Raw genomic sequence first — 24,056 nt, 5'->3', positions numbered from 1 at the left:
AACTACTTAAGAGCTCATTCTAGCTTCTCATGATGCACGTGTGTTGAATTATGAAACAACTTTTATTGTTTTTTTCTCAAAGGTTTCAATATGAAAGCTTTACCTTGTTAAATGTTTACCATACTATTGGGGATGAACAACATTGTAATAGGGTGTTGTTACAAGAAAGGCTTAATATAACACACTGACAAAATGAAATGCCTGATTTTTCAGAGGAAATGAAAGAATACATATTTCATTAGAAAATCATACACATACCTCTCAAAAAGGGACTCAGATCTACTGGTTATACTTTTAACTAAAATTTATTCTTAAAAAACATAAAAATTACTGACAAAAGCTGCAGAACTGTTCAATAACCAATTGCAATCTTAAAATATTTCATAAATGTCTTTAAAAAGAAATTAAGCATTTTAACTTCTATGGACCTTATTTTCTTCATCTATAAAATGAGGAAGATGGAGTAAACTTCCAACATCATTTTCAATTCTAAAGCCCCATGAAACAATCATTAAGAAAATACTTCTAGAAAGTCCAATGAAAAGTTAAGTCAGGAGATGCAAAAGTTCAATTTTTTTCCAAGGGTATATATAAAAATTCACTAAGCTTCAAATTTAGGATTTGTGCTTTAAGTTACATATCAATGAAAAATAAAATTAAGTTTTATCTCAATAAAAAGGAAGCGGGATCAGGGAATAAAAAGCTAAAACAAAACAAGAAAAACTTCTGTATTTTGTTTATGGCCTCGTGACCATGCTTAAATACATTAATAAGACTAAACAAAAATTAAGTTATTTATATAAGGAAATTTTTTTTAAATGAAAGAAAGTATGGCTGCTTTACATGAGCATTGATCAACAACAACAACAAAAAAGCCCACCAAGATGATTTATAGATTATAAATTTGGGTGAAGGATTATGATAAGAATTTTAAATATTTAAAAAATTTTCAAGTTATAAAATATCGTATAATCTCTTTAAAGAAATCCATGACATGAACATGGTTAAACTATCCTTTTAGCTAATTCTGACCACTAATGACCTCTTAAATCAATTCAAAATACTTGAATAAGTGGACTTCTTTCATTCAAATACTGGATTTGTTCCTGGCCTTTTAATTTTCAATTGTACAGTTTAATGCATAATTATTGATATCCTCTTGCACAAAGCGAAAATAAAATTATTTTTGAAAATTATTTTGAACATTATTTTTGCCTTTTGTACTTATTTGTTTTCAGTAATTTCTAGTTAAGAATGCAATGATGTCTTTAGGACATTCTTTTTCATTTTCTTTAAAAAGATCATGACAGAGTAGTTTCTGATTCTTTAGAACAGATTTAGTGTTATTATGAAGAAAATTATAGCAAGTGTTATCAAAGATAAAATCTGGGTCTTAAAATTTTTCATTTAAATTACCACCTTTAAAATTAACGCTCAATAGGAAATAATTATATCCATTTTATGCTTTGAGTTCAGTCAAACCTTCTGATTAAAATATCCCTTGATTTACCCAACAGATGTGCTACTCAAAGCTTCTGTGCAAATCAAACTTGTGTAAATCTCATCTTAAACGCACTAGGGGGAGCTGCCTATTTTGAAAGAATCCTAAGGCATGTGTAGTCTCTTAAGGATTCCTTTTCTAACTTGTATTCCTGCAAAACAATGACTTTCTGACTTACCTGCTAAACTGTTTACATCCAGTTTTCACTTAACGTTTTTTTTTAAAACACCATGCCTGTACTTATCCCATGCTTATCAACTGCCATCAGCACAACTTTGGCCAAGCCATAGTACTTACTTTCCACACTTCTTCTCTAGGAAGTAATGCAAAGCCCAAGAAAAAATACAATATGCTACTAGATTTCAAAGCATGTAATAAAAATCAGCTTTAAATCACTAGATATTTTATAATTATAATTTCAAATTTAAAGTTGAAAATAATGAAAACACGAGTAAATAAACTAATCTATTGATGAAAAAGTATGCTTTCTGCTTATTGAGCAAGCACTTCATGATTTTTTAAAGTACATTTTAAAATATCATTCCATTTAAACCTCTCATTGATTCGACAATAAGGGTACAATGGCTTCATTATTGGCAATTTGGAATATGAAGCAGCAAAGGACCAAGGTGGTAAAGTGATTGCCCAATGTTACATAGTAACGCAATGTTAAGGTCAGGACTGGGATTCCAATTTTCACATTCCTGGCCATTGCCCTTTTTTTACACAATTAAATAAAGAGGGGGGAAAAAAACAATTAAGCAAGTTTGACTTTAGAGTCCCCTATCTGTCAATAATTATTGAAAATAATTTGAGGAGGCTTTCAAGTTCAGGGTTTTGCCAAGCCCTTTCAGTGGGGAAGGAACAGTCTCATCAACAAATGGTGTTGGGAATACTAGATGTCCACATGCAGAATGAAGCTGGACCCATAACCTACACCACGTACAAAAATTAACTCAAAACGAATTAAAAACTTAAATGTAAGACCTAACTAAAACTAAAACTCCTAAAATAAAATATAGGGAGAAAGCTTCAATGACACTGGATTTGGTAATGACTGCCTCAATGACACCAAAGTAGAGGCAACATAAGAAAAAACTGATAAATTGGAGTACATCAAAAATGAAAAGTTCTGTGCATCAAAGGACAATCAGCAGAGTGAAATGGCAATCCATGGAGTGGGAAAAAATATTTGCAAATCACATTATCTGATAAGGGATTAATATCTAGAATACTTAAAGAACTCCTACAACTCAAAAAAAAAAAGTTTAATGAGCAAAGGACTTGCATAGGCATTTCTACAAAGCCAATATACAAATGTTTTTCAATAAATAGGTATAGTTACTGTAAATATTTTCCTTATAATTTTGACATTTTTTCTCTCTAGCTTATTGTAATACAGAGTATGACACATATAAAATACAAAATATGTGTCAATTGACTTTGTTATCAGTTACACTTCCAGTCAACAGCAGGCTATTAAATTCTGGGGGACTCAAGTTATACATGAATTTGACTGTGCAGGGGTCAGCGCCCCTAACCCCAGTGTTATTCAAGGGTCAACTGTACTTTATGATTCCACTTATATGAAGTATCGCTAGAGGAGTCAAATTCTTAGGCACAGAAAGTAGAATGGTGGTTGCTAGAGGCTGGGGCGAAGGTAAAATGAGTTATTTAATGGGCAGAGTTTGTTTTCCAAGATGAAAAAGTTCCAAGATTAGTTGCACAATGTGAATATACTTAACATTACTGAACTGTACAATTAAGAATGGTTAAGATCGTAAACTTGATATTATGTGTTCTTTACCACAATTTAAAAATTAAAGGAACAGTTCAGGGACTTAAGAAATTTACCAAATTCATCATTGTTTCCCGTCCATATATTCAGAACAGTAGTATATTCAAGTATAATAATCTACTTCCTTTTGAAAGATGTCTATAGGTCAATAAATACTGAACTATTATTATTACATTTGTTGACAACCTATGAGAAACCAAAAACTCAAATTGGAGTTTTCATTACTTGACCTACCAACATTAAAAGAGAAGTCTGTATTTTGTATTACCGGAGTACTAAGTGGGTACTGCTTGAGTAAAGGAGGAAAAAAAAGCATTAGAATTCTACCTGAATTATCTGCTAAGTCCACAAACAGCTGAAGAATAACACTGGTTAAAATTACTCTCCCTAAGATTCATTCCATTTGTCCTCGTCTGAAAGCCACCATTTTTCAATGAGGTAAACACTTAGCATTGAAAATCCCCCCAAAATTAAACTACTGTCTCATTTTGGAGTATTTGTCAAGGATTATCTTCACAAAGGACACAGAATAGTAGGTCAGGTACCATTCTAAGTCCTGGAACAATCTAATCCGTACTACCGCATTTCCCCGAAAATAAGACCGAGCCGGACCATCAGCTCTAATGTGTCTTTTGGAGCAAACATTAATATAAGACCCAGTATTATATTATATTATATTAATTATATTTTATTATATATTATAAAAACCCGATCTTATAGTAAAATAAGACCGGGTCTTATATTAATTTTTGCTCCAAAAGACGCATTAGAGCTGACGGTCTGGCTAAGTCTTATATTTTCAGTGAAACATGGTAGCATATTGCATAGAAGTGTAGACTCAGTCCAGTTGACAAAAATGATGAATTACAAGCCAGAGTATATTTAGCAGCTAAACCTAACTGGTATCTAACTTAAAAAAAAAAGACAATGTTGAAAATATTGACAGAAAACAACAATTTGGGACAATATGAAAACTAAACCAATCTACATATAAAACTTCAATCAGACTTCTAAAACTTTAGACCTGTCTTAACTTTAGGTATTAAGGCTGGTTCAGGTTTTCAGTGGCTTTCAAAAGATCAGCGTTATTTGAAACTCTGGTGAACACTTGTGAAAAAAATGTATCAAATTTCACTGCAATGATAAGCAATAAGGTGCTACTATAATTAGGAAAGATTGACTAGAAGCTACACATTGTTCTATGATTACAGAAATATCAGCAAATGGTACTGATTATCAAAATTAAATATTTATAAGAATTCCTACATGCAAGGAATTTTTTTTAGTGGAATATTCAAAGGGCTTGCGGAAAACATTCAACAGGAATCATTTTTCTCAGCTACTTGAACCTTACTGATGTCCTGAAAATTCTGTTAGCATACTAGTGAATATCTCAATGTTTTATTTGCAGATATGTTCACTAAATTAACAGATGCAACACAGGTATTAAAAACACTTTTGGAATTGGTTATGGAAAACCACCTACGCATATATGTGGAGGGAGCAGGTGTGGCAGTATCTCTGTATCTATATAGATATGTATGTACACATGTATATACATACACACACATATGCCCACATTTAGATTAAGAAAATGATTCAGAAACTTAAAGATTTTTTTAGATGCTCTATAAAACCAATATGCTGTCTTTCATCTAGCTCACCTTTTTTCATTTCCTTCAATATTTAGATTATATGTAAGTATTTAGTACTGTGGGCTCCACAGATCCTAGTATAGAATATGAAAGGGAAATATTTATGTAAAAACGCTGGTTACAGAATAAAAGTATTTCACGGAAAATAGGTTGATGTGAAGTACTCTTACAAAGAAAATAAATGAACTGTATTAAGTATTTGAGAAATCCAAAATTCTTGACAATTTATCCTTTCCTTTAATTGAAAATATCTAAATTAGCAATAGAGTCTTATGATGAAAAATATCTTCTGGAAAGATGTTTTCTTCTCACTAAACACTCTACTCAATCATTTTCATTTTCATTTCGAAATTGTGGCTTCCTAAATTAGTTTAATGCTAGTGTCATTTTTATGTGCCAGTTCAGGACATAAGCATTAATATTACTCCTTGCATCCTAGCTTATTCATCAAAATAACTGAGAAGCATTATCCTTTTCCCTTGTTGAATTAGTAAATCCTAACATGCAAAAACATCCTAATCTCCAGGTTCTTTACTTGGTCAAAGAGCACAGCAGGATCACCTTAAACCTCAAACTTTCTGTAAGCTTTATAGACTAGAATTTAAATATTCTCCAGTAGAAGATGGCAACTGAGAAAAGGAAAATATAGGTTTAAATGTCCTCAGCCTCTCCATGACAATGTTTTTATAAGGAAGCACCCTAAGAAATATTCTTAACTAGCGGGTAGGAAATAAATGTTTCTACATGCCTTTCCCACTTAAGAAATGTGATGCAGAAGAAATAATAGTTCTAGTATATACTGACAACCTGACAACCAAGTAAGATAACCAAATGTTAAGTTTCAAACATGCCTTTGAACTGAAAGTTTAGATCAAAACCTTAAGCACTACATATAACAAAAGAATATGAAAGGGAAAAGAAACCCATTATTTTACAGAAACAAACTGAAAAATCCATGGCAAATCTGCCTAAATTACTAAGAGCTGCAAAATAATGCAGCAGAGGGGAAACATAAAAAGATTAATGTGGTAAGGAAATACCCATTTACTTAATTAAACAATGGAAGTGCAGTTCAGTAAAAATAGAAGTGACTGAATTGCAACATATACTTTAAATGCTATATGGCTAAATTACCCCTAAGAAGTAAAGTACAAACATTACTAAAACAAGGGAAAATTTCTGTATCTTTCTATATAAAGCAGCCACAAGTTGTAGGAAGAATGCCCCTGAAATTTGTGAAACTCATGAAAACCGTGGCTCATGGAATTTGGGAAAAGAACAAAATGTATACCTAAATGTATCATTGTGGTAACAGTGCTTTGCACTACAGCATAAAAAGTGAATTTCTTGCGTTTAATACTTTTATGTGTAACATTACACATTCTTCAGTATCTTTTATTTTCCAGGCCAGCAATCTCAAAAAAAAAGTTACAATGGACCACCTTACATTATTCCATAATGAACCATCATGTGATTTAAAGCTCCTGTTTCATCTTCAAATAGATAAAAACAAGTGTGAATGAAAGGGGGGCATTAAGGAAGGAAGGAAAGGTTCTTTCATATTTTCAAACAGCCTCTTTTCCAAGGTTTGGAGTTAAAAAAATAAATAAATAACCTCTGGACCTGCCATTTAATTCAGGAATGAATTCAGAATTCTTCCTGCATAGTTGCTTATTATATATGCTTCAAAAGCTGAGAAATCTTCATGTATTCAGCCAATTATGAAACTTCAATGAAAATCTTACCTTTCAGAGTAGTTCTACACTATGGTTAAATTAAACTCTGATACAACAAATAGAATAATGTCCTCTAATGTTTTTAGTAATATAGAAATGAAGACCACTAATCAACTAGTGTCTATAAATCATTGCAGACTAACTGCCTGTGGATAGAGTATCAGAGAAACTGTGTGGTGAGGCAGGATGTTTTCCCTTTTATGCCCTGAGTGCAAGGTATTAAAACCAATTTATGTCAATCTTATAGCAAAGAATTCAGATTCTAATTCTGAATACAAATGTATTTTAAGAAAAAAAGAGCTATAAAACAACATACAGTATAGTCAGTTTCACTTTTGTATTATGTGTACAGTGTATTTTAATCTGAAATGTTTTATACTTGTATTTCATGTTATGTAATTTTGGACTGGACCGTTTTTCCACAAAAAGAAAAATCAACTGTTTTTTCCACCTTAATATTCAACCTACCTGCCCATAGTTGTCTATGCCAGTTACTAATCTATTTAAATTTAATAAATCAAAAGCTGTCCTTAGGGATTGGCCAAGAGTCGTAAGTCCTTCAGCCTGAAGGTTTTTCAGTTCATTCATAAACGTTGCATGGTTTTCTTTCCATCCGGCCTGAAAAGAAAAATTTAAGACTTTTTTTTATCTTTTAAAGCTTTGCATACATGGACAGCCATTACAATCTGTGGTTCATCAAGTAGCTGCTTCACTTTTCAGGATGGTTTGGTTAATGTGTTAAAGTCGTATCATTGCTGAGGAAACTCTCTTCCAAAGGTGGCCAAGAACAAACCTGTCTGCGCTACTGCTTTTGGTAGCTACCAGCCTAACTACTTTGGAACTTCTCTGGGAAATTTACTTCCTAACCTAACACCCAAAATTTGGGGATGCAAAGTGCTAGTGGAAAGCAGACATGAGGACTTCTGAAGTTAACCTACAGCTGTCCCACTGGCCCGCAGCCCTCTAGGGAAGAATCCGAAGACCAAGCCCCGCAGCCTCTCAACCGGCTCGCTCGCCAGCAAGGGCGAGAGCGGCCAAGCCTCGGGCCGATTCCCCTTTAATGCAAACCCAGGCTCGGCGCGGCCCGGCCCGGCTGTCACTGGGGCTAACTTGAATAAATATCCCCCACAGTTCATTGCTGCCGCTCACGCCGCGGAGGGGAAATGTCGGCCATGTTGATCGCAGCGCCGCCGCCGCTGCCGCCGCCGGGCCGGGCTGGGGAGGGCATGGCGGTGGCCCCGCGACTCCGAGCCGCGCCAGGACGCTCCGGAGCGGGGGAGGGGGTGGGAGCCCGCAGGGAAAAGACTTCAGCTCCTGGAGCACAGCGGGTGGGGGAGGGGAGCATAATGAAGGGTGAATGGGGGGCGGGGAGGGCGAGCGAGGAAGGAACTGGGAAGGGAAGGGGGAGGGCGAGGGCTGTTACCTTGATAGCATAGGGCGGCTCTTCGAAAGTGACCAGCATATACCTGTCTCCTCTGCTGGCAGGATCCCGGGCACGGAGCTGCGGGAGAGCGGGTGGGGGACGGGAGAAGAAACAGGGCGAGCGAGAGGGAAGCACAGAGGCGAGGTTACTAGGCGGAGAAGGGGTGCCCAGCGGCCCCACCGCCCCCCCACCCCCAGTACCGCACACGCAGCGACCACCCCTTCACGCCGCCCCCCACACACAGATCGGCCCCCAACACACCTCCCGCGGCCGGAGCCCGGGCCCCGGCCGAGCCCCGCTCGCAGCACCCGCCCGCCCGCGCGGTGGGGGAGGGGGTCCCCGAGCCCGGCAGCTCCCGCAGTCAGGTCCCCGACACCTCCGCCTCGCCGCCCCCGGCCGCCTTCCCTGCCACCCCAGCCGCCCGCAGGCCGCCGGGCCGGGATCGCCGCCCGGGCTCGGTCAGTCGGTACCTTCATGAAGGTCTCTACCGCGCCTTTGGCCGTGTCCAGGTAGGTGGTGCCCAGATGGCTGCGCTGGTTCATAGAGGCAGACGTGTCTATCAGGAACAGTAAGATGGGCATAGTGCTGGCCGGGGACACCGGGGCCCAAGGTGGTAGAGAAAGAGATGGTAGAGGTGGAGGCGCCGGTGGCGGCGGCGGCGACCGCCGCTACGCGGGGCGGGGGAGCGCGGCCCCCGGGAGGAAAACACCGTCTGGGTCTTTCCTCCGGCTGCGGGGAGTTTCTCCCCCGATAGTTGAGAGGAAACTCCCAGACCCAGTCCTCCCCGTCGTACCCCCTCCTCCGCCTCCTCCTGCCGGCCTGCCCGCTAGGGCGGGCGCCCGGCCGTCTGTCTGTCGGTCCGTACTCCCCGCCTCGGGGGTCCCGTCCCCGCTCCCGGCCCCTGTGTGTGTCCCAGCGGGAGACGGGCCTGGCTCCCCACCCCACCCCCGGTGCAGGGAGTGGGGACCTGGGAGCTGGCGAAGAGGGGAGTGGGCTAAGGGGAGATTGGCCCTGGGGCTGTTGGGAGAAGTTTCAGGGACTCCCTCCGCACCCCGGCTGTGTCACCACTTTCTCAGCCCCTCTCGCTACTGAAGCGCTTTTCTCTCTCACACTCCGGTTTTAATTCGGGCAGGGGCTGCAGAGGCTCCGCCTCCTGACACGTCCTCGTGCCACGTGACGCACCGCCCCGCAATTCAATTCGTTGATCTCTAGCCTCTTATTAGCATATTCAAACAGCTCAGGGGAGGGAGAAGCTTGTAGGCCGGCTCCGAGAACTGTTATTGAGCACGCGCGAAGGCGGGGCGTCGGGTGCGCGCGAGAGCGATCGCGAGGGCCGAGCAGGCGGGTCGGCAGACGCGGAGGCGGGCTCCGGGAATGGGCGGGGACGGACCGCGGAAGGATCGCGGGGTGGGGGTGGGAGCCGCGTCGGCGCGCGCAGGACAGCAGCGGCTGAGTCTGCGCGTCACTGCTGCCGGCCTCTCCTTGGCTGTTGGAGGTGATAGGGGTCGAGGGAGGGGAAATGGAGGTTCACTTCATCTCCCCTTCCGAGGTCGCTGTAGCGAGCCCCTTCCCTGGTGGGCACATGAGGAGGGGATAAATATAGGATCAAACGCCCAATTAGGGGAACGCGGCAGACCAGCGGTCTCCGGAAGAGGTTCCTTGGTCTTCAGAGGGCCGGCCTCAGCGTAGGCGGACCCAGAGCGGGGGAAGGGAAGTGAGAGGTTGTTTATGACGAGGGACTAATCTCCGCGAGTCACAGCGCTCCCGCTGGGGAGTGGGGACGAAAGACAAACCTCACCCGCGGTTTCGCTCAGCCTTGGGGAGCAGCCGGGGTGAGGGCTGGACTCGGAGCAGGCCAGGACCCCTCTTCGAGGCCCTACCAAGAAAGGAACCAACCTACTTGTTTGAAACAGCCCTAAAAGGGGATGGGAAAAGAGTTAAATATCGATAAACAGTTTGTTGCCCATTTTATTCTTAGGGGAAAATAACCGGTTCTACCCAACGAAATACTTCTGTCAAACCTTGTTTACTTAAGGGCCATAGAATACCAATTTCAGAGCTAAAAGGGACGGTAGCAAACCATAATCCATTACTCTTTATTTTTAAATGAAAAAACTGACTTCAGCTTGCCCAGGTGACCCAGAGAATGGGGTTCCCATAACCCTGTCTGTGCTTTCCTTTCACTATATGCTGTCTCTCAGACTTATTTCAAATACAGTATGAGGTAAGACGTTCTAGGTTAAAACAAGCCTCAGTCATCATACCTGAAGTAACGAATCCTCTACACTAGTTAAAAACTGAATACTGCCTGAAATACAAGTTGAATTAGGGACATAATAGTTCTCAGAAGACTATGTAGGTATTTTTAGGGCCTCTCTTACTAGGCCTTGCATTGCTTTTTTTGTTTTGTTTTTTTCTTTCACTCTTCACGCTGAAATTCTTTACTGATCATTTTAAAAAGTAGTTCCTGTTAACACTGACGAGACATGCTTTGTGGCCCTTTTTTAAAATCTTTGCTTTCATAACTTGGACTCTTCCTAGTATTTAAAACAACCTCTGAACTTTTAATTTATTGTAGGGCTATTTCAGTAATATGCTGTCCTGTGAGTGTGTGCCACAGAAGAGAGATTTTTTAAGAGATTGGGACTGCTAAATAAGATGAAATACAGGTCTTATATGCAATGCTTGCTGAGGACCTCAGATAGTTAAATGATTAAAATATGGTCCCTGCCTTCAAAGAGCTTATTGTTTTTCTAGAAAAATACTACATTAGTATTACTAGCTACTACAAGGCAGAAAGTGATTAGATACTAAAGAACTCAGAAAAGAGAAAAATATACTACCCTGGGGTGATGAAAGAGCATTTTCCAGGGTCAGTATGTTTAAGCTGTGCCTTAAAACAGTGTTTCTCAAACTGGGGTCCTAGATCTGGAGCTAAGACTCAGAATTCTTTGATGCTTTAAATTTTTTGTTTTCATTTTAACGACAATATACAAATTGTTTTACCAGTTACGTGTGTGTGTGTGTGTATATATATATATATATATATATATATATATATACACATGCATATATATATATAATTTTTTAAAGTGATAATTGGCAACTGATTTTCATGGAATTGGTCTACAGTTTTTTTTATGTCAGTCCTTTTCAAACTGTGGTCTATGGACTCCTGCCTGTCTGAAAATGTATTCTATAGAATCATAAGAATTTATTTTACATAACTCAGGTTTGAGAAATACGCCTTTAAAGGATTCAGATATATGGGTAGAGGAAGAGGAAGCTGGCAATGAAAAAGTCCTAGACATTTAAAATGTAGTGAAGAAAGTTAGCACAGCATTGTCAATGGCTTTCTGGGGAACAGTGAAGTTCAGCAAGACTGCAACACCAGCTACACAAAGAGTAGTATAACATCCTGAAAGGTAGGTCATGTCTAGACAGTAGAGGGCCTTTATTCCAGTCTAAGGATTTTTTTTTCCATATAAATTAGAGTTTTTAGTTGGCGTGCTGAGTACAAAGCAGTGTTTGAAGGGAATCAAACTAGATTACTGAAGTAGATGAGTATGAATTACAGTTACTACCTATTGCAGTTATTTGAAATCATTTTCCATGGAGCCATCGCTCTTTCTTCCCTAGCTCGGGAGTTGGCAGATTGTCATACTAGGGTCATAAATGGAGGTGTATGGTAAAGCCAGGATTAGATACAAAGATCAGGACAGCTAAGTGCAAAGACTAAACAGTGCTAGAGAGTCCCACTGTTTTCCTTGGTGAGTTTAGGCCTTGGGAAACATGAGAAACATGAATCTCTTATTTACTCAATCCTGTGATTCTAAAAAGAAACTGGTTATATGCAGCTTATTTTTCTAAAACATGGCCCCTAAATGCAAGCCAACTATTTCATCAGACTCAACTGAAGAAGTGGTGAGCTCTTGCAATGCTAGAGAGAAAACTAGTTGGAGTAGTGTGTGCTAAGCCCTGTGCTGTTGCAGTCTAGGGAATTAAGGAAGATTTTTCTGGGAGGGCATTGGTCAAAAGAGGTAAGTGGGAGAAAACTTGCTCTTTGCTGCTGCTTTTAAAGGATTTCTGCCCAAATGCTGTGGCTCCCATTTAAAAGAGAATGAATAAATTTTGGGAAACCCCCTGAAAGAATGGTGACTCTGGCTTAACAATAGCCTAAATTGTGTAAATAGAGCTATTCTAATGGAATTGAAAAAACTGATGAATTAGATTGATTTGTAGAAGCCAACCAGAGCCCTTTTAAATTACTTTAAACCAATTAAACAGGGTAACACGGTTTAAAAATAATTATGTGCCAATGACTTGGCTTATGGTTTCTGGATGTGCCATCTGAACAAAATAATCAGATTAATCTAGTGTTCATATGTAACCTAACAATGGTTCTTTGGCTCACTTACCATTTCCTTAGCTCTCTGCTTTTTACTCTTTGAGATCACGAATAGTCAATGATGTTGAGAGGTTGAGAGCATCAAAAAAGTGACGTAATAAGCATAAAAAATTAGATGTGAAGCTACGCAGCAGAATGTATTCAGATTATATATATATATATATATATATATATATATATATATGAAAATGTATTTTGGTCATCCTAATATTATATAATATCAATCCTCAGGAAAACATGCTGCTAGGGACTACTATTAAAAAGGAATTAGACCTTTCCATTGAGCAGTATTTCACAGTAATAGTTGAAGTTTGAGATAATTTAAGATCAGTTCTGAAAGTGACATAGCCAAATTGAGAATGAGAATCACAGTGGAACAGTTTCTCTAGCAAAAGAGCATGAAAATTGCAGTAATTTTAAAAATTAATATTAATTGCACACCTATGTGACAAGGCACTATGGTAGGCCATAGAGAGTTTATAATCTAATGGAAAGACAGAGGCAGATAAACAGGTGATGAGAATACACTTACAATAAGTCAGCAGACCCCAGGCATGATATAATAAGACCTGTCTTAGAGTAGAGGATTGTTTTGAAAATGTGAGGCAACATAACCATATTTCATTATGCTGAGATACCTTGGGTTCTAAGAAATGCCATTATTTTTGGACCACTGAAAGAAAAAAATGCTGCTAATTAAACTATGACATAATGCTTCTTTATCAATTAGAATTTATCCACACTGTGTTAAATTCTACCAACCAGGAGCATTAGCGATTCAACATGTTTTAAAGAATACTCAGCTATTATCTTCAGTATTTTCTTCCAAACCATCGGCTTCCATTCTTCGAGTTTTGATGCTGGTGCTTTCTTGATCCAACTAGAAGATATCAATGAAAGGTTTTCAGACCACAACCAGGATTTATATCCTTTCTTTAAATGGTTGACTGAAATGTCTAGGGTTTGCAATTGCCTAGTTGTGCCACCAGGAATAACCACGAAGTTTGCACATGTACAAGCTAAGATAGCTACATCACAAGAGCCTTCTGGTGACAGCATTGAAAGATACCATTATTGCAAGTTAAATTCCAATTTTAGAGGTGTTAGAACAGAAATGTAAATCGTAAAATCAGTAAAATACCATTTAGTGCTGGTAGTTCGTAAAATAAGTGTCAGAGACCTCTGAGCACTGAGGATAGAGCAGCTATTCTTACAAAGTAAGTGATATTTGAACAGACAAGTCACATGGGGCTGGAACGTGTGGAAGAGTGGTAGGAGTTGAGGCTGGGCCACATCATAAAGGATTTCAAGTGTCCAAGTATAATATTTTGAATTTTATCTTTGATAGGGAGACAGTTTGGGGGCAAGGTAGTAATATAATCAGATTCTCACTTTAGAAAGATAATTTTAGTAACAATTGGGAAGATGGATTAGAATTAGGCAAAGAGACGAATTAGGCAATTTCTGCATTAATACAGAGAACAAATAGGAATCATTTTATTGGAATGAATGTGGAAGTGGCAATAGGGAAGGTAAAGAGTGGGTTATAAAAGACACTGAGGTGATGGAATTGATAGGACATGGTGAACTGAGAATGCAGGCAGAATCATGATATAGTTGAGGTTAAATCCATATTGTGTCATGTAAAGTAAATATCAAACTACTGGTAACTTTAAATTAAAATAACAGCCATTGGTGTTTATTCAGTCACTTGTTCAAATATTTATTGAATCTCTAGTATGTGCAAGATCTGGGGATTGAGCAGTGAATAAAACAGGGAGGAAAATGCCTGTCCTTAAAGTTTACATGCTAGCCGGAGAGGTAGACAATAAACAAGATAAATAAGTAAGTTATATGGTATATTTAAGGAGGAAAAATAAAGCGGGAGCGGAAGAGGTAACTGTTGCAAAGGGAGGAGAGTTGCAGTTTTAGATAAGAGGAGAACAGGGAAGGCATCATTGAAAAAAATGACATTTGAATAGAGAGACTTGTAAAAAGTGAGATAGCAGTGCAGAAATCTAGGGGAAGACAGATTTTATCCGCTTACTGAAGTTTAGTGAAACATTTGTGGTTTGAAATGCTGATACATGTTCAAGTCGTACCGGTTGAAAAATATTCTTTATAGGGTAAAGAAATATCATTAACAAGTAATATTATTCTTAACAATAAATATTAATGAGTATTTGCTGATACTTAATACAAATTCTCATTAATAGCAGTTTTATTCTAATTAATAATAATAAGTATCCTTTGCTGATACAGGTTCTGCCTGAAAGGCAGAATGCCAATTTTTCATTAAATATTATTGAGAGATTTATTTATCTTAAAATCAACAGGCACTGTTTTAGATTCTGGGATTCGGTGTTAAATAAAATAGACCTAATCCCTACCCTCATAGAGTTGCCTGATAAAAGTGGACTCTAAATTGGAATTTTAGATAATATATAATTTTTTAGTATAATCATGTACTAAATATTACATGAAACATACTTATACTAAAATTCGAGAGTTGTTTATCTGAAATTCAAATTTAACTGGGCATCCCTTATTTTTATTTGCTGAATCTGGCAATTTTATGCCTCACTTGAATTTATAATCTAACCTGGAGGCAGAGATTATTAAATATAATTAGCATACTGTGGACATACTGGGAAGCCAAAAATGGAAGGCCCTGAGACTGTAAATGTGTGGTGGGAACCTATCAGCCAACCATGAACACCCACCCTTAAGAGCAGGAAATAAACTTGTCCTGTTTTTGGATCCATTTGTACCATGATCTCTTTGTTATACCAGCCTAGCCTAACGAACTTAATGTTTCAGTCCCTGAAATCGATCATGCCCAAATTTACTCTATAATCAAAAGTTTTCATATAATATACCAACTAATAAAATATATGTAAATAAAGACATCAGAGAGGTAGGCCAAACCCTAAAAATGCTTGTACTATTGTCATCATTCTAATATAGCATTAAACAAGAGTATTTTCAAGGCAGTCATGAAAGACACCAGATCAAATAAGAAAATCACATTATTTGATGGTTTCCCTAAGCAACTAACAGTATATATTGTTCCTGGCGATTAAAACATTTTTAATGTGTTTCTTCTTTCAGTTATTGACTGTAAAAACAAGTGCTGTAGGCTCTGCAAATTGTAAATAAGATATGATTTCTGACTTCAGAAAGTGTAGGGCCTAGTAGAGAAAATACATATATGTAAAACTAGGCAGCATATAATCAGTGTCAAAAGATAAGTACAAATCACATCTCTAACTGAAGTGAGAAATTCATTCAGACTAGAGAAGAGAATAAAGCAACTGAATGAAGAAGCATTTTTTTCTTCAAAGCTTTACAATTTTCGATCTTTAAATTTTTATAGTATTTAAAAGATTTGTCAAAACCTGAAACATAATATAGAATGTCAACTGTAACTGAAAAAAAAATAATTAAAAAAAAACCTTAAAGATATGTCAAAAATTTACAAAATGCAAAAATTACTTTTAATCTTACTGCTCAGACAAAGCCACTGGTAACATTGTAATATATCCCCTCCTTTACATTTTAAATAAAATTGGAGTATATTAATCTTTTCATTCATGCTTTTTCCCTGCTTAATATAATGTGGGCATTTTTCTTTAAGTAATTTTTAAATGTGATTTTTAATAAATGCATAATATTCCACCTCATGGTCATATCATTTATTTTCCTCTTTTTACTAGATATTGTGTTTATTGCCAGATGTTTTATTTTTTATAAATAATGATAAATTGAACAACCCTGTATGTAAATCTGTGTAATAATTAAACAGCTATTGTTTGAACACTAGTTACTGCCATGGACGTTAGAGATACATTAATGAACAAGCAGTCCCAAATCCCTGCCCTCCTGAGGAGGAGGAAAGAGACAATAAGTAAACTATATATGGTGTCAGATAGTGGTTAAGTGCTCAGGAGAAAAATAAAGCAGGGAAGAGGAATAAGAAGTCGTGGGGCTAGGTGTTTTCTTTTAATTCTATACTATAGAAATAACTAAAACATGGAGCGGCATTTGATAAATGCCAAAAAAGTTCAAAATGCTATGAGGAACATTTACCTAAAAGGACAAGAAAGAGAAATTAAAAAAAAAAAAATTAGAGAATAAAGTGGACAACCAGGAACTCGACTTGCCAAAGCAAAGAGAAAAGAGAATTTCCCTTCTGAAAAGAATGTATTTTCAGAAGTTACTGCAACATCAAAGTGAAGACTAAACAAAAGCCATTAGATTTGAGAAAGTTATTGTTGACTTTTGTAAGGGTCTTATTAGTGGAATATAGAGACAAAAGAAACAAGGTTAATTAGATCACCATGGATTTTAGGAAATTACTGAAGGCAGAGACCATAAACTTCTCTTTTCACACTAAAAAAGAGGATGGGATGGTACCTCAAAGGACCAAAGAGGACCTTTATTTTGAGGTCAGGGAAAAACCCAAACAAGTTTTTAGGTAGAAAAAGAGCAGGGAAAAACCAAAGGTGTAGCGGGTCTCAGGAACAGGAGACGACAGGGTAAAGAGCATAAATGGGAGCATTAGGATGTGAAAGAAGGGACACAGACTTCTCTGAGACCAGAAATAATGACAAGAATGTGAACAATGCCTAGCACAGTGCCCAGTGTGATGGTTAATTTTTTGTCAACTTGATGGGCCACAGGGTGCCCAGATATTTGGTCTAACAATTTTCTGGGTGTGTCTGTGAGCCTGTTTTTGCTTGAAATTAACATTTCAATGGGTAGACTGAGTAAAGCATATTGCGCTCCCCAAAGTGGGTGGGCCTCATCCAATCAAAGACCTAAATACAACAGACTTACCCCCTCACCAGTAAGAGGGAACTCCTCCTGCCTGACTGCACTGAGCTAGGTCTTTTCCTGTGTTCTGACTCAGACTGAAACATTGGCTCTTCTTGGGTCTCAAGCCTTCCAGCTTTCATACTGGAATGACATCATTGGCTGTCCTGGGTTTCCAGTTTGGCCGACTGCTTTCCTTGGGACTTGTCAGCCTCCATAATCCTGTGAGTCAATTCTTTATATTCTCTCTCTCTCCCCCCCCCCCCCACACACACAAAATATACGAAAGGACTGTTAAGTTTGTGAACTTTCCACCATGCACTTACACAGCAGAAAGTTCACAAACTTAATTGTCCAGTGTGTGTGTGTGTGTGTGTGTGTGTGTGTGTGTGTGTGTACTGTGTTCTGTTTCTGTTGGTTCTGTTTCTTTGGAAAACCCTAATACACCAGTATATAGTAAGTGTTTAAATATATGTTGAATGACAAAATCAATTATAGAGAAATTTAGAGGTGGAGAGGATAGATACTGAGGCATCCATAGGAAATAGATGGTCACCATACTGACCAGTGAGACTAGGGGCTAGGCTCAGTGCTTGAGAAAATCCCTTTAGTGGCTAATAGTATGGACAGGCAAGCCGATCATCCAGGCTCGTAAGGACAACGATCCTGGCAGCAGTGGTCAACCTCGAAGATTCAACAATGTAAGTAGTTAGAGCTCTGAGTTAGGAAGCAACATCAAGAAATGGGAAGAACACATTTCATAGCTTACTTATGCCAGGCACTCTGCTACAGCTTCCCTTGATCATTTAATCTAACCTGTAAGCTAAAGTCTCCAATCCCTGTGAAGACTAGAAATGGGATCCCTGACATGAAAACAAGGCATAGACTCAGGCACATAAGAAAATGATGAGACAACAAAATGTAAGGGAGAAATTCATTCATAAGAACAAGATGGGAAGGATAAAAGGGTAAGAGCTTCTAGGATGTTAGTGAGAAGATCATTTTAATATTCAATTTCACTAGTCTCCAAAGACCCATGTTCTAAAACAGTGAATAAAATAGCTTAACATCTGATTACGCAATATCTATCATTGATGATGGGTACATAGGAGCTCTCATGACATACACTTAATTTGCCAGATTAATTGATGCTCCTCGTTCCCTCTTTAAAACATTCCCACAGCATGGTATATGCTCAAAACTAGTAAAATTCCCTTTAATGTAACTTGCTCCCACTGCAAGTTCCATGCTTGTGGAGTCAGTTGCATTTTTCCCCAAACCCCTTTGTACCAGTTGTACTTGTTATTGTAATTATTTTAATTAAATATTATGCAAACCAATGGAATGTGAAACAAAAGTCACTGAAGAAATTTCTGTCAAGTGTAAGCAAGAAAACTGCAAGAGGCTAGAAAAAGTAAAAATCTACAAGTATTTTGCGTTTCAAAAGATTGACAAATGAAGAACACTTGTAGTTCAAGTTAAAATAAAAAGTTTAAGGCATGGAGCATCATTTAAAATTTTTTTTTTTGCTTTAGGTTACTGCTTGGATCCACTATTCACCTACCAGCATTGGATAAGGGAGATTTTACTGTATTGTACTATAAATGTATAGCACTTTTGCTCTTTCTAAAAAGGCACGATCTGTCTAGAAAAGCAAAATTCAAGACCGGAGACCATGATCTTTTAGTGACTTCATTCAGCACATTTAAGTAAATTTCAGTACAAAGTACAATACTACGTGTCTGTTTAGATTATTCCTCTCTCTAAGTTTTTGGGATATTAGGAGTCCTATGCATTAAATTTTGTATTTTGCATATTTATAGTTCACAAGTATTCATAAGATTACAAGGAATAATGCATTTTGGAGCCAGGGTGTTGTTTCACTATAGGCCAATATGTACAGTATTTTAATAGTTCTCTCTGTAAGGAATCTTAGAAATAATCTAGTGCAATTCTCTTGTATTAAACATAAATAAACTGTGAAGTGGCCGAATGGCTCAGTTGGTTAGAACGCAGGCTCTCAACAGTAAGATTGCAGGTTCAATTCCCCCATGGGATGGTGGGCTGCGCCTCCTGCAACTAAAGATTGAAAACAGCGACTGGGCTTGGAGCTGAGCTACACCCTCCACACCTAGATTGAAGTACAACGACTTGGAGCTGATGGGCCCTGGAAAAAAACACGGTTCCCCAATATTCCCCAATAAAATTTAAAAAGAGAGATAAATAAACTGAGAACAAGGGTAAAGACACTTGCCCAAGGTGAAAATTTATTGAAATAAAATTAAGGAACATGTTTAAACAGCTTCCAATATTGTATCTTCCCCATGATCTATAACACTTCTAATCCAAGGTTCTCAAAGCACTTTTAAATCGTCATTAATGATTCTGACACTTATGCATCAAATGTTGTCCTATTTTGTACCAGCTGGGTTGCCTCCTCTCAGACACTGACTGAAAGGTCAACATTTTCTTTGCAGGTGAATCAGTTGAGAGTTTCATTCATCTGTGAATGAGAAACCTGAAAAAAGCAAGGGTTATTTTTATCACATATGTCAGTAGTAGGCAGTCCAGGCAGACCTTATTTGTCCAATCTAAGTTTTACGATGTCATTAAAAACATAAGACTTTCTCTATTTACTTGTTGTGCCAATCTTAATAGGTGCTTGTCAACTCGTAATTAGCCATTTCACTTCAAGTATTGTAGGTTTGCTTTGGTAAAAGTAATGGGAAGGACAAAAGTAAGCATGTCAGCTGAGCTGGACTTTCTTAAAAAGGAAATTATCTGGAACCACTCCTAATAATTTCTTCTCAGATCTCATTGGCCAGCTATGTCACATGGCCACTCTTATCTGCATGGTGGCTGCACAGCAGTCTTATCACTGTAGAACTGTTGCCAGGATTAGGAAGAACGTATATGTGGTGCTTAGCATGTGCTTGGTACCTGGAATAGATTGAAAAACTGATAACTTATTTTGTTAAGAAAAATGAAACTAGTGGTGATCTCCAAATTTCTTCCATAGTAATTATGAAGTGTTTTCACACATGGAAAGATTTCAATGTGGTAATAAAATAAAATAATTTTAGTAGGAAAACAAATTTTTACCAAACTTCTGTTTGGCACTGAAATATTGGTATGGCAACTTTTAAAAACTCACTTGGTTAACCAGATTATCATTTTGGACAATGGTCAATAGGTCATAATGTGCAGTGTAGTCTCAAAAGTTTTAAGTGTAAATGACCTTTTTCTCTATGTTTATGAGTTGGAAAATATTTGTTTATTGTGTTTGATTATCATTAAAATATATTTTATCATAACTAAAGCATGTTCAAGTTGGTGACATGTTGAAAAAAGAATATCTGTTGAAGCATTATACTTTACCACAAATATTTATTTGTATTATTCATATATCATTAAGTAAAGGTCTTGACCTTCAAAAGATGTATCTGTGGGATCATTGGGTTTCTGATTCAGTTACAAGTATGGCAATATCAGTACCTTTTATGTAAGGTACTTGATTTTGTGAAGCAACAAGAGGAAAAGAAACAAATATGTATTTTATGAGTAAATTAACCAGTTTTACACATGTAAATGAAAAATATTATCAAAATTTAATAGGTATAAAAATACGTAGCACTAACATCTGCCTCATACATGTGACACATTGTGTACCAGTTAATCCCATAGTAAAACAAAAAGTTGAAGCATAATCTAATATTGTGTTATAATTGAATTTTATTATACAAATTGTTTTGAAATGAATAAGCCAAAAAAACTTCATATAAAACTTCTAAGTATTTTCTTTAAAATGAATAAATATAAGCAAGGTGTGTGTGTGTGTGTGTGTGTGTGTGTGTGTGTATGTGTGTGTAACAAAAGGTAGGAAATCTAGCCATTTAAAAAAATCTAGGTATCATTATGCTTAGTGCTTTACAAATACTTGTAGCTCTCAATCCTTACAACTAACTCTTTGAGCAGTTATTACTCCAGTTAAGGGGAGTCACCTGGAAAGGAGACATCAGAGAGATGTGTTTCCCCAAAAATAAGACCTAGCCAGACCATCAGCTCTAGTGCATCTTTTGGAGCAAAAATTAATATAAGACCCAATCTTATATTATATTAAAATGAAATAAAAAAGTATTTTAATACAATATTTAAATATATTTTTATGTTTAATATATTTAAAATATTATTTTAATATAAGACCAGGTATAATATAATATAATATATTATAATACCGGGACTAATATAATACTGAGTCTAATATAATATAATAAAATGTCAATATTATATTATATAAGACCCGGTCTTATATTAATTTTTGCTCCAAAAGACACATTAGAGCTGATTTTCTGGCTAGGTCTTATTTTCGGGGAAACACGGTAAGCATCCCCAACATGAACTGCAGCTGTGAATCAAACACGGCTCAGACCCTGCAGCCTGTATTGGCTCCCTTACACCCTGCCCTAAACATGTAATCGTGTCATAAATACAACTTAGCCTCTCAGTCTTTCATGTAGCAATTTTGTGACCTTTCATCTTAATATATAGATATGTTATGGTTTTAATTTTCAGATCTGTGAAATATAATTTTGGTTCAGATTTGCTTTTCAAAATACAACCCAAGACAATACAAGCAATGTAATATGAAGAACTGAATAATTAAATGATGAACATAACCAGCTTATAAAGTTCAAACCCAAATGTCCCCTTGATTGCAAGATTTGTCTTTTTTCTCTATAATTACCAAAATACTTGACTCAGTTATCCAGTTACTTTTATATATGTATATTTTTATGTGTACATGTGTGTGTATAAAACTTTAAATTGTAGCTTTTAACTACCATTGTTCCACCAAGAATCCTGTACTTTTCTCTTTTTAACTTTTTCTTGCTTACTTTTCCCTTTGCTTAGATCCCATCATCTATAGTTAAGCCTGTTTTATAGAAAGTCTTTCTTTAAATTATTTCATTTAGTTTAATTACAAGTCTTCCAGCTCCATACCACAACCCTAACCCCAACCGCAATTTAGCATATATCCTGTTCTCACCTGTAGTACTTGTGTCAACATTATGATTTCATTGACAATATTCTCAATGCTGAAAGTCAGTTTTAGTTGTAAAGGAGAATTTGTTTAGACATAACAATACCAATATGGAAGAAATATTTCTCATATCTTTTGAAAACTTAAATAAGTGCATGTTTTCCTTTAATCCATTGGAGCTTTTGAAGATAAAAAAATAATTTTTAAGTTAAAAGTGCATTTCATTTTTCTCACTAATGCTTCCAACATGATCCTTTTATACTTTCAAGCAGTACCGTTTTCACTTTCATAAAGAATTCTGAAACCTATTAACTACTCAGATCCAATAGTTTGCTTCTTTCCACAGATCGGACTAAGCACACTCCTCTGGCCTTAAGCCACCAGAAGTTACAGTTGCAGAAGGTTACCATATTCCTTCACAAAAAGATCCTGGAAAGTGCTAGCAACGACTATTCCTTTAACCATTTCTAACCCTTATTCAGGGAAAGCACAAAGGGTAAGTAAAAATGTTTGGCATGGTAGTTTTGTGTGTTTTTTTTAATGAAATTAAAATGTATATTCATATTATGGATAAACTACTTTTTAAAATATGTTCTGCCTTATTTTCTAAGGTAAAAAATATTTCAAGGCAATTTCAATAATATGTATTTCAACACTTTGTGATACCAGTATATGTGGGTTTTTCTGTCATTTCACAGCTATCAAGGGAAAAGTTTTATTTTAAATCTCTGCAACATCATTAAACAGTTCTAACAATAAGAGGCCTAAATTTTATGTTCTTAGGGGCATCAAGGTATATCTCCTCTACAACGTTGTTCAAGCTCTGGAAGCATGTTGCAAACAGATATGTAATAGGAAACACAGGGTATGGACAAAACCTAACATTGTCACCTGGCTACTGCCAATACCTAAGATATTGCATAAAATTGTAAAGTATTTTGCTTAAGACTAGTAGGCTATTTTAATAAGTAAACCAAAAGAGGGAGGGGAAGTTCTAGGCATATCTATTTCAGGATACATCTTTTATAATTGACCTTTTTCCTCCTTCAATAAATGTATTCCTCCTAGTAACATTCCTCAGAGCATTATTATAACATCTTTGAGAAAGCAGTCATTTAAAAATGAAGTTAATGCTGGCAGGCTCCATTGTTCCTTTGCTGAGCCCTCTCCCCACCCAGCCTGCAGGCCCAGGCAGGCATGAAATCTGAGTCGCCCATCAAATTTGCCCCACCCTGGTGATTCCCTGAGACCCTGCCCTACCCAACCCATGCACCAGTCCGAACCTCTTTTCAGCAGCTGTTCTTCACAAGCTGCCAGGCTCAGCCTATGGTATGGGCTTTCCTAAAATCTCTCAAAGGTCCACAAACCCAAAATAAACAGACACTGGCCTCGACATGCCCTGTACCTCTTGCCAAGCGGCCCCCAGCACTAGTGGCAGTAGGCCTTGGTTCCCAGCATAGCCTCTCCTAGGTGCCTCCAAGTCCAGCACAGGCAGCTACCAAACCAGAGATCACTTTGTAGCTGCTGCCAGGTGGCCCTGGGCCAGGCACAGGCAGCAGCTGAACTTGGCCTGCATTGGAGCCCCCCCCCACCCAAGAGGCCCCAGAACCAACACACCCAGTGGCTGACTTCAGACCACACCAGAGCACCACCCAACTAGTTCTACAAATGACACACAA

General features: G+C 37.6%; 1 protein-coding gene and 2 long non-coding RNA genes across 5 annotated transcripts in view; 1 reads left to right on the top strand and 2 right to left on the bottom strand.

The window, feature by feature from the left end:
* INTS6 (integrator complex subunit 6) overlaps positions 1 to 9,208 on the bottom strand; it is a 93,082-nt gene extending 83,874 nt beyond the window's left edge. For both annotated transcript variants that reach the window (XR_012495567.1, XM_074329907.1), the window contains exons 1-3: positions 8,584 to 9,208; positions 8,114 to 8,191; positions 7,159 to 7,308 (exon numbers count right to left, since the gene is read on the bottom strand). Coding sequence is in view for 1 of the 2 variants with exons in the window: in XM_074329907.1 (XP_074186008.1) it covers positions 7,159 to 7,308; positions 8,114 to 8,191; positions 8,584 to 8,694 (339 nt within the window). In the remaining variant the exon portion in view is untranslated. The remainder of the gene's footprint in view (positions 1 to 7,158; positions 7,309 to 8,113; positions 8,192 to 8,583) is intronic.
* A 3,796-nt stretch (positions 9,209 to 13,004) lies between these two features.
* LOC141571061 (uncharacterized) overlaps positions 13,005 to 24,056 on the bottom strand; it is a 102,349-nt gene continuing 91,297 nt past the window's right edge. The window contains exon 5 of the long non-coding RNA XR_012495565.1: positions 13,005 to 13,401. This is a non-coding gene — a long non-coding RNA (uncharacterized LOC141571061). The remainder of the gene's footprint in view (positions 13,402 to 24,056) is intronic.
* The window catches only part of LOC141571059 (uncharacterized), a 36,058-nt gene continuing 25,396 nt past the window's right edge, over positions 13,395 to 24,056 (top strand). For both annotated transcript variants that reach the window (XR_012495562.1, XR_012495561.1), the window contains exons 1-2: positions 13,395 to 17,560; positions 22,724 to 22,873. This is a non-coding gene — a long non-coding RNA (uncharacterized LOC141571059). The remainder of the gene's footprint in view (positions 17,561 to 22,723; positions 22,874 to 24,056) is intronic.

This window comes from Rhinolophus sinicus, linkage group LG04 (assembly GCF_036562045.2).
Source record: "Rhinolophus sinicus isolate RSC01 linkage group LG04, ASM3656204v1, whole genome shotgun sequence".
Classification (NCBI taxonomy): Eukaryota; Metazoa; Chordata; class Mammalia; order Chiroptera; family Rhinolophidae; genus Rhinolophus; species Rhinolophus sinicus.
Note: the sequence above shows the minus strand (reverse complement) of the source record. Positions and strands in the feature narration are given on the sequence as shown.